At 41.8% G+C, this 11,553-nt stretch overlaps 1 protein-coding gene across 4 annotated transcripts in view; it reads left to right on the top strand.

Annotated features, from left to right (window-relative positions):
* The first annotated feature begins 4,300 nt into the window (after window positions 1-4,300).
* The window catches only part of CDH5 (cadherin 5), a 29,330-nt gene continuing 22,077 nt past the window's right edge, over window positions 4,301-11,553 (top strand). The window contains exon 1 of one of the 4 annotated variants that reach the window (XM_082062977.1): window positions 4,301-4,506. Coding sequence is in view for 1 of the 4 variants with exons in the window: in XM_082062978.1 (XP_081919104.1) it covers window positions 8,684-8,691 (8 nt within the window). In the remaining 3 variants the exon portion in view is untranslated. Of the gene's footprint in view, window positions 4,507-8,503; window positions 8,692-9,040; window positions 9,111-11,553 lie in introns of those variants that run through there. The other 3 variants (XM_082062979.1, XM_082062978.1, XM_082062980.1) reach the window with 3 other exon arrangements.

Here is an 11,553-nt window from a genome sequence, read left to right as displayed (position 1 = left end):
TTCGGTTCGACAGTGAAGCTGCTTCACTTCACAGCTCCTGCTCAGGGTGATACTTAGAGTTTTAGTACAATATGGGTGCATTTTCTAGCATCTATTTTGTCCTCTCATTCCCAAACAAGGAAACAAGATCACTTGGGATCATTCCCGGCTGAACATTTCAGATGCAAATCCTGCAGTCATTAGTCTTTATGCAGCCAGAGGTCTCATACATAAGGAGATATTTGTAGGATAGGATAGGATAGGATAGGATAGGATAGGATAGGATAGGATAGGATAGGATAGGATAGGATAGGATAGGATAGGATTTTACCTTCCATGAGAGACCCTGTTTAATGAAATGTGTATGGTATGGCCATAATGGTAGTCTGGACAACATTTCAGAAAAATGCTATCGCATGTCCCCAGCAAACACCCAATCCCACCAACTTTAACTAAAATTCCTCAGCAGTTTTTTAAATGCACCTTATATTAACAAAAAGTAATAATAATTCAGAGCTACATTCTTTTGTTAAACAAACCTGACAAAAGGAAGCTGAGTCAGACTCGCCCCAGGATACACACCTCAATCTGTGACAAAAAGGAAAAGGGTTACCAAGTGGAAATGACTAAGAGCACTGCACTGCCCTGATTAAAAGTCCCAGAAATAACAACACGACGTTCTGCACAGATTATGCTTTCCACATGGAGCACTAATTGTTATTTTTTAAACTCTAAGTAATGTTTCTTCCAGAGAGGCTTCAGACAACAGTCAGATAGAACCGCACATTTAAAATGGGAAGGATTTCACAATGACTGAGTTGTTGAAAATCAGCGTTTTGGGTTTATTTTCATAACTGAAGGAAAGCTTATGCTCCCCCCTACCATAATTCTTAGCTAGTCATAAAAATACTGACACAAGTATAGCTGCTGTGAGTGAATTTCACATCTTGGCAGACCTTCACTTGCACAGCGCCTCTAATGTGCTGCTTTCAGCAAGACAGATTACTGGGTCTAACCTTTATAAACTGTTACAAAAGCATTCTTGGGCTATATTGCCAAGTGTAAAGCCTTTCTCCAGTCAGAGTCAAATATTAGGACTATCGTTTATGAGGAATGAAAACATCATTAGTTGCAGCTGTGTCAATAGCTGTCTTTGATTTTGATGACTGTGCTTATTAAGAAGGGCGTATTTATCACATGAAATTTCCCTGTAACTAGAGTTACTTCCACAGAAATAGAAGAAATCTGTGTTCACTCAGTGAAAGGCATGGGCTGTTTTATCAGCTCGGCTGGACTTTGTGCTGGTTAGGAAAGCAATGAACTTGTTCCTATAGGTATGGTTTCCATGAATTCTTTGAGGAGAACTTCACAGAGCAATGGATCAGATGGGACAGCAAAAAAGAACTCCAGTGAGAAACCGAAACAAGATGTAACCAAAAGCTGTTCTCATGAGGCAGCCTGCTCTGCTGGCTCTGCAGAAAGCCATGAAATCGGAGTTTCACATCACCCGACCAAACTCCTCAGCAACAGATCAAATGTCATTCTGAAGAAAGATGCAAGCTTTCATCTCCCATTTATTCTGTGCAGTTATCAATTCCATTAATTTATACTAACCCCCTCACAGGTATCTCTGTATAGTGAGAACAGTCAAATTTAATAGATTTAGCGTAGTAAATGAGGGCTCTGTTTCTGCCCTTTTAACACATTGTTCTTTTCAATATCAGCAAGATGACAGTTATTACTTTAGATTCTTCAAAATGTCATACTCAAACTATGCACAAACACCTTCAAAGCAAAGTTGAGTTTTACCCCCAAGAAAGTAAAGACTATTTTAAACCCTACCAGCCTAAGCAGTCTGGACAATTGCTCAGACACCAGCATTCAAATAACACGGGCTAACAGCCTAAAGTTTCACAGAAAGACCAGACACACCTAAGTCAGGTGCCACAAAGTCAAACAACAGCAGCTAATGAACATGTGTGGGAGACAAGCAAATGATGCAGAAGGGGCAACTGGATATAACATGGAAGAAAACTTGCACAGGAGTGCTGAACAGACCCACGAAAAAGGCCTGGTGTCATTTGGAAAAAAAGGAACGACAAACAAACACTGTGAAATACCAAGTAAATCATTATCGCTCCTTTTACTCGTGTCGCCAGCTCCATCCACAAGTCACACAGAGCAGTGAATTAGTAATATTTTGTCAAAAACATTACTGTGTTGCTTGCAAAAGACACCGGTCTTTGGAATTTTTCCAAAAGCTTATGATTTGGCCCTAATGATAAATAACTCTGGAAGACTAAGGTTTACAAGAAGACCTGCTTGCTAGCACCTTGAGCCAGCAGCTTTGAAAAGATGGAGAAATCCACTGCCTAGGAAGCAGAGCGGTGCAAACGTCCGGGATGAACCAGGGGGCAAGGGGTGTGCTGGACCATGACCAGCTTTGCCACCTGTTGGACAGGGCTGCAAAAACAGGTTCTTCATTCGGTATCGATATTGATATCCATGGACGTTTCCTCCTAGCCAGAAATAAGACTTAAAGAATCAGTTCGGCAGAGATGAAATCTGTAAATCATAACGTGGAAGGTTATTAAATCAGGTTTCTAAAATCTAAATGAAAGTATCTTCTTCAAAGCTCACCAATGGTTTTCAGTTACTCTATTGCCTCTGAAACAGAGTATGCTGAAAATGCCTTTAGAAACTTTCTCACTTCTTTCCTTGAACTTTTCAGTGGAGATAAAACAATTCAACTAGTACAAAACTTATTTAGCAGACATCAAAACAGACCTTGATAATCTAGGCCTGTTGCCTCAGGGCATATATAGAGAACATAGGAATTTTCTCTTTTCTGAGCAGTGGACGTGAAGGGCTCCCTTATCCTCATCCTTTGTTTAGATTAGCTAAACAGCATGCTTACCGCACAGATATGAACATCAAAGGCTATGCAACGGTTGTAAATACAGTAGAAGTCACTTGCAAAAGCACATCACATCTGGGCCCGTTGTCTGCTGTGGGTACCAGGTTATCACCGAGCTGCATACTGACCAGATAACTGCAGCTCTCTGGAAAACTCCTATCAACATCCTCCCTGCTCTTCTCTCAGCAACCACACTGGAACGGCTTCTTTTCTTTTGAGGAATCTTAATTCTACTTGGTCTCCTTTCAAAAGACTGAAAAATGTCTCCTCATTAGGTGCTTAACTTTTCTGAATAATTAATGTATCAAATTTTTTAAAAAGTAATTCATCTCCGCTGCTGCACGTCATAAAAACATGAAGTAATCTAACCAACCTCAGCATTCTGGCCAGCCAGGAAACCAGTTCCATCACCTGTGCTGGACTGTGATGACAAATAGGGGCAAGAGAGTGCTTAACTGTGTAACATTATTATTTAAAGCCCTACTTAAGACACGTGGAACATTTGCCTACATTTACTATAACTATTTCCAAAAAAAGTGAGTTTTGAGTTAAGTCCCAAAGTCTCACACTTCTCAGATTCTCTTCTGCATTGTTTAGTAAAAGGATTCCTCCTCTTTTAGCACCGCACAGTGCCAGAGATGCCCCTTTGGGCTCGGTTTTAACGTGCAGACAGGTGGCACTGGAGGGAGCACACCGTCCCGCAGAGGTTTGGGTGCTTAGGCTGGGCTCACTGAACAAAATCCCGACTGAAGCTTTATGTGGGTGACAATATTAGAGACACCGACACCTGCGCTTTGGTGAGAGTCCCCCAGGCTGCCGCCGCCTCAGGGACGGAGCACAGACACCGACTCCTTCCCTTCTGTGTGCTCTGAGTGGTCTTGGGACTTAAAACTAAGCTTTATCAGGACGTTACAAACATCTTCTCCTTCTGGAAGGCCCACCTGCACTGTCTCATTTCTGAAGTCACAATTTTACCAGGAAAAATACTTTTAAATTCCATCTTTACATCCAGCACTGACAGAGCTTTAAAGGAATCCCAGTTTCATTCATACGAGGGCTCTGGCTTTTTTGCTTGTGGGTATAAAAATCCTTATAGATAGGACATCTCCAAACTGCTTTGAAAATCCTGTTTGTGCACAACAGGCATAGTCTGTGCTGATCAAATATCAGACACTATTTAAAGCACCATTCAGATGTTTGCTAACTCCTAAAATTCTTTATAAAATGATACTAAATATCATACCATGTTTTGTGTTTCTCTCAGAAATTTCTTTTTATTCAGCTCCCTCTCTAGAGTCAGCAACAAATAAGCAGGTATTGCAATAATAAGGCTAAGTTTATCTGTTTCCTCCACTCCCTTTTCTCACTGCATTACTAAGACTTTGGAACAATAACAGGATGCCGGGATGCAGGATGGGAACAGGCTGACTCCCAGCTGGAAAACCTTGGAGACTGGAGAGCTGAACACTCCCAGTATTGCTTAACGAAAAGAGAAGTGGATTTTTCTATTTGATCTTCACTTTCTGAACAATGCTTAACGTTTTGGGATACTGTTGATTTTCGTTTGCCTGATTCGGGAACAAACTGAAGCTCCACCAACTCTGACTCAGGTAAGGGATAAGCGATATTTGTTGTCCTTCAGCCATGAAGTTCATTTCAAAGGTTTCTACCTCCACTGAATATCTCTTCTAATGTCTTAAATAATTTAAGAAATACCAGCAGACAGGCTGTGAATTTTATACATATGCACAGAAGCCTTTGGGCCTAACACTGATGGCACTTAAACCAAATTCAGTGCAGACAGCAGCAGAGCTGTTTACAATGGACAATGGAAAAGGTAAATCTCTTGCTTTCTTGGGCTACGCCACAATATTCCTAGATGGTTCAAAAGAAGAGATATTTTATGCTTTTTTGTAGTTCTGTTTTGTAATATTTAGAGTATTGGCTGATTCTCAATGGAAAAGGGACAGAAATGATACTGGAAATGGCACCTGTAAACCCTTTAGGAAAGGATTTCACTTGTGGAGCGGACAGTTGAGGCTTCGGGCAGCTCTGAGTGAGCAGGTGTGCGCGGTGCTATGATCTGATAAATATGTTTTATCAAAGGGGGGGGGTTGCCTTTGGTGCCTCTGTTTAAGGTGTTATGGATTTATCATGAGCAATGGCAAGAGGAGGTGAAAGCCACCATGGACCCCAGCCAGGTTTGGCATAACTCTCTTGCTAAAAGACTTGTTTAAGGCTTAGACGGGAGTTTATATAAACACGTCAGTGACTTTGTCTCCTAAATCTCAAGTTCAAAGCAGCCCGGGTACTTTAGCACTCTAATAATCCTGGACTACCAGGTTTTACAGCCCCTATTCTAAAAGACCAGCAATTCTTATTTTCGAAGTTTCTTGATCTCAGTGGTCCAAAAAGAACCATTCTTTCTGTCAGGTTATTTTATGAGCAGTGGCTTGATGTGAAAAGTTGGTGTAAAAGGCTTTTATCTTATCCTAAAGATAGCGTAGCAAGTCCCTGAGCTAACAAGTTTGCTGTACAGCTTGCAGAGACAAAGCATTTATGCATAAGAGATGAATTGGTACTGCTTTTTCTGTAAGAACTCTATTCTGCAATAGCAGGACTGTCAGTGTGCACAGTACTTTACCGTGCTGGTTGTCATGCTGTAATAGAGATAAAGGAAGGAAAGAAATGCGAGGGAAAAAAGATATGGAAGAAGATGAATTTCTGTGAGAAAATCTGCTCCATTCTTAGCTACCGAAAACATTAAAAGTTGGTTGCTACTGCAGTTAACAAAGGTATAGTTAATCAATGCGTCCCTGCCTCCACTGATTATTAATCATTGGATCAGCATTTGTAAAAGCATACAGTATTATAGATGTTCATGTAGGAAAAAAAATATTAGACAAAAGCAAGGATACTCCAATGATTTACAAAAGCTTCTCATCTTAGGTTAATTTGTGCCTTGTAACAAGAAACAATATACCAGAAACAAATCACAGAAATGCTGACTTGCAATTTATTTGCGGTATCTGCAGGAGTTACTTTTTATCCTTAAATAAAGGGTGACCAACAGGAGAAAAGGACGCAAGATTAATTTAGCGTATGAAAGGCTTAGAATAGTACAGTATACTATAGAGAATAATGTGCAGTTACAAACAATAAAACAAATGAATTAGAAAGCAAAAGATAAACTCAATTAACAAATCATTCCTGCTTTGTGCGCTAAACCTGGGCTTTATTTTTCAGAGTGCTGCAGCTGCATTGCACTGCAACAAGAATTCTTTCCCAAAGCTTTGTACTTTAATGTGTTATCATAAAACTGTTTCTTAAACATTTTAGAACAAACGCTAGCACTGAAATGACGCCATGAAATAGCTACATGTCACTCAGCAACCTGCAGCTTGCACAGAGCCAGAGCTAAAGCTTCCAGGGCTCAGGACTAAAGAGGCAGCTTAGGCAGAGAAAGTTCCACCCAAACAGTTAACAGGTTGTTGCCAGGTTTGCTCCACATCCTGTCTCTGCGGAGTGAAACAGAACCAAAAACAGGATATAGGTAGAAATCACTGGGGATGGTTTAAAAGCTCCTCTGATTTATAGCACTTACGAACAAAGGACTTCACTGGGCATCCGTAAATCAATTACTTCAATTATTATTTCAAATGAAAAATAGGAAAACTTTTTAAAAATTCTTTTCTCTTGTCAGGGTGCATGTCTACAGAGCTACAGGCTTAAATCAGGCCAGCTATTAACTTACATTTTCTTTAAAAATAGAGATTGACATAATAGAGGTAACTAATTATTTCTAGCAGCTGAGCTTTCTGTAAGGAATCTTCCTGGTTATTTTTGTCATACATTCATAATTCCAGTTTTTGCTCAGGTTCTGGAAGTTTAATTCAGAGGTTCAAATGTTAGTGCCTAGAAGGAAATAAGAGGTTCTCTGTGAGAAAATTGTTGGCCATGAAAACATTTTGCTGTATTTTTTAAAAAAACAAATGTATTTCCCTTTGTTATCCTTGTGGGTTTACAAATCAAAAATCCCTCAAAGTTTAGCCCTGACACAACTGGTTTCCCTTCTAGCCTAGAACACAGCACAGAGTGATTATTTGCATAAACTGGAGATTTGCTAGGACAGAGAGATGCCCAGCTCACAACCACTAAGGTAAAGCAATTCCCCACATGTGCCTTCGAAGAGCTGGTCAGAATCTGAGCTGGGAGAACAGATCTCAGCAAATCCAGAGCAGGATACTGGTTTGGTCCATGATGAGTTTGCTTGATTCATCTGTGGACTTCAGTTCAGCACCCTGCTCCATTTGAAGCACGTACACTGGTGTATTTCCCTTGCAAACACAGAAAGCAGCTCTGGTGCCGCAGCCACGACCAGGAGCCACCATTTGTGTTGGCAGGAAACCTGCAGGCATCTCCTCCAGGCCCTGCACACCTGGGAATCCCACCAACAGCACTAGTGCTGGCAATAATGACGTGCAAAACGAATGCGCGCTGCTCACCAGTGCATGTGCCTCCCAAATTCCACAACCAGTCTGCTCTCAACTACCTGAAGGGCAGTTGTAGCCAGGTGGGGATTGGTCTCTTCTCCCAGGCATCAGCAATAGGACAAGGGGCCATGGGCTTCAACTCTGCCAGGGGAAATTTAGGCTGGTATTAGAAAGAAATTTTTTACAGAGAGGGTGGTCAGGCATTGGAATGGCTGCCCAGGGAGGTGCTGGACTCACCATCCCTGGGGGTTTTTAAACTGAGATTGGACATGGCACTTAGTGCCATGATCTAGTAAACAGACTGGAGTTGGACCAAGGGTTGGACTCGATGATCTCTGAGGGCTTTTCCAACCCAGTCGATTCTGTGATTCTGTGATTTTAAAATATTAATAAAAAAATGTGAAGATCCTGTTTACAGTTCTGCAATGCAAGGATACAAATTAGCCCTTTAATTCAATGCGAACCTGAGCTTCACTCATCTTGATCTGAATTTCAAATCTGCCAATAATCATGGAACTAGCTATATTCTGAATGCAAGATATTGCTGAATATTTCAAGTTCTCTCTGTAACATCCTTCTGAGATGGATCTTATTTGTGCCAGGAGTGTATTTTGTACCTGTGCTGCTATACACCTCTGTTGTGCGGGCAGTGAGCAGAGCTGGGGCCCAGCCCTCCCAGGTGCGAGTTAGACTGGAACAGGTCCGGAGCTCCGTGCTTTCCAGGGCTGGGCAACGACAGGGGAAGGGCGGAGTGGAAACCTGTCCATCCGCTGCAGGTGTTCACACTGCCTACACTTCAGTTCTTGTACTCTATCAAGTAAAGATTTACAACCAGTAAACCAGAAAGAGCCAAGGAGGTGGATGGGCACTCTGGCAGACTTTCCTCCAGGCGAGTATTTTTGTGTGAGATAGACAGCAAAACTGTCTTATGGGAGATTGGGAGCTGCATGTGGATTTCACCACCATCCTTTGCCAAAACTTTAGGAGAAAGAGCCTCCTGTTTCTATTACACATTCGTTTAAAAAGCCTACCATCAGTCTCCATAAATTAGCAGTAACCCATCTGGTTCTGCCCCACTGAGGTCATCCATTTCTCTGCATCCTCTCTCCACAAGCCCATCAGCAACATCTGGAATGGTCCTCCTGACACCTGGCAAAGTTCACAGGGCACAAGGAACACACACAGGCCCTTGACCATATTGTGTATGACAGTGGAAAGGGAAATTCCACTTCTCCACTATGTCTGGAGGATATGGTTGAATTCCTTCTCCTGCCTTTGTCCACATTTCTAAGTAATGCTTTGGTAAGCTCAGTCTTCCTTTTCCCCTTCCTTTTGTGATGCTATCTGCTATGAATCTGTGTTCTGGAAATGCTCTAGGAGCGCAAAACCTACCTTACAACATACCGCTTGGGGAGACCAAGGGCCTAACGCTGCTCTCGTGCAAATGATAGGAAATCCTGCCATTGATGGGAACTGTTCCTGTGATAGGCTCAGCTTCATTGGCAGAATCTCGACCGGCACAGAGTTTTACATTAGCTTCTCCATTCTTGTTGTGGGGTGCTCCCTCCCCTTACCTCCAGTCCTAGACCTGAATTCAGAGGAGATCTGCATTATCTTACTGGCTTTTCTCATCACTGTCTTTCAGATGTATATGATCTGTCTGCAAGAGAACCAATATTCCCATGTTAGGGTTAGGCCAACCACTCAATACTACTAATAAGGTACCAGACTTTGCACCACCTAATCCACTAATCTAAACCTACAATGAAATAGCATATATTGTCTATTTGCTCAGTACTGATAACATTAGGGGCTTTTAGGCTGTCATTAAAACGTAGACAAATATTGCTACACTGTGCACATCATCCATATTACCAATACACCAACTAAAGAACATATCCAGCACAGAAATGAAGAAGCAAGAGCAGAAAGCAGAGAGCACAAAAAGCAGGAATGCTTTTTGTAATGGGTCTATTTTACAAAGACAATAATGTGAACCTGACAGTGACAAAGCTATTGCAGAGCTCTCTCATCTGTAGCACCATTTAACAAACTCATTTGCTTTGTACACTACATTTGCCAGCAGCAGCCTTGGTAAAAGTTTAAGATTAGAACAGATACTGAATCCTCCAGTAATTGCACTTGGAGATGACTTAAGTTTCAAACAGGAAGAAAGGGGCACATTTCTCTTTGGAATATCTTGCGTCATTTTCCTGCTGTGAAATGGTGAGCGGTATTACCTGCCTTATATGGATTGATCTTCGGCTTTGAATAAAGAGAAAGGCTTAATTCACACAAGAACAGGGTTTTCAGTGGCCATTATTAAAATATGAGCAGTGGGAGAAAGAAATGTTCCATGTACAAAGCCACTCACTAAGGAGAAAAAAAAATTCCCACCTCAGCTTAAGAAATACCCCCAGCTGTGTTTCAGATTCACAAGCTCAGCGCTGCTGTGAGTAAGATCTTCCCGAGCAGCCAGGTTACTTTAAAGCCGCCAGCTCCCAGGGGACACAGGCGGCAGCTGCCACCAGCCCGTGTCCCGGCGCTGGCTGGGGGAGACCCGCGAGCAGAAGGGTCCCCGCGCCAGGCAGCTGAAAGCCCCCAGCTCTCACTTTGTCACTTTCACAAAGACTTCTTACCGCATGGACACAAAAGCATGGCGTGCCTTGAACCACGGTCACTCCTGCAGCCACGGCGCACGCGTTGAACTGGCACCTACTCTGTGATCTGTTTCAGCTCTCCTGGGGCGGGGTCCCCTCACTGCCTCCGACTGGGGCTGTAAAATTCATCACACTAACGACCTGCTTAAGCCAGTGCATAGATAATGAGGCAAAACACAACACTGTTAAATCACGATCACCCCCACACGGAAACAAATCTACACAGAAAAAAAATCCCTTTAGCTCTAAATAAAGTCACAAAACTTACAACAGCTTTCCTCATCTTTTTAAGCTTCCCCAACTTTCAGGCCCTCCAGCTTCTCTTTATCAGCACTGTAAGCTGGAAACTTGCTTCCCTAGTTTTATTTTGATATGAAGATGAGATTTTCCTGACAAGAGCTAAGCTGTAAGTAAAAACATTGAAAGGCTCATTGTAAATTCATAAGAGTAGTAACAATATCATTTCTATCATCTCACAACACATGGAGATTGTAACAATGGAAATGTTCCAGGAAAAGACTGTAACTATAGGGGTGGGCAGAAAAGGTCTTAAAGTTAATTAGCCTGCTCTGGAAGTCTAGTTGAATAAGGCCAGGAAATAGAGAAGAATGAACTGACATTTGAATTAGAGATTTAAAAAAGGGAGAAGAATACTGAATACAGATTACCAAACAAAATATATCCAGACACACCCTGTTGTTTTAGCCTCTTGCCCAGCCAGAAAACAAGGGATTTCTGTATATGTACATGCTTTCTTTATCTGACACAAAATTAATTTTCAGAGGAAATACTAATGTATTCAGTTACCCAGTAGAATAGCCTGGATAAAGGAATCAGAGCACACAGCTGGCTAAACATGGTTTCTCTGCTTCAGATTACTGTTAGCGCAATAAATATCAATTACTGTGACCTGTGCACGATACTTGTGTTCAAGACAGATACTTTTGCTCTTGAGCTTTTGTTGAAGGAAAATGTCAAAAAATCTTATCTGCTGTAAACACAGCTACATTGTACTTTAAAAAAAAATCAGATTTCTCACATGCAGTTCCTCAAAGGATGGGGACTCTTCCTTAATCAAAGCTACTCGGTCAGAGCTCCGTGCTAGGAAGCCTCTCTGATATTAAGGCTTTATCTGGAAACAAAGGGGAAGTGAAAAAAGCTCTATAATACATTATTCTCAAAGTGTATCTTATTTTGTTCCGGTTTGGCCAAACTCTTAACCATTCAGTGACAGCTTTGGTTAATCTCTGTGTACAGCACAGCTAACCAGGGTGCACCATCAAAACAGATCAATTCTGAAATGTGCACACAATTTATTGCAGGAAACTAAGCTTCTGGTTAGCGATGCTTGAGAAATCTTCTTAGTGATCACAAGCACCTCCAATATACCTGAACTGTTCCACTTCTGCACTCGGATGAGCCAAATAATTCTGGAGGATTCCTTTGTCCCCTTCTCACCCAAACCCCCCTCCCCAAAATTCAAACATCATCATCTGAGTGTGGG

This window comes from Streptopelia decaocto (genome assembly GCF_964273445.1).
Source record: "Streptopelia decaocto genome assembly, chromosome: 11".
NCBI classification, from domain to species: domain Eukaryota; kingdom Metazoa; phylum Chordata; class Aves; order Columbiformes; family Columbidae; genus Streptopelia; species Streptopelia decaocto.
Note: the sequence above shows the minus strand (reverse complement) of the source record. Positions and strands in the feature narration are given on the sequence as shown.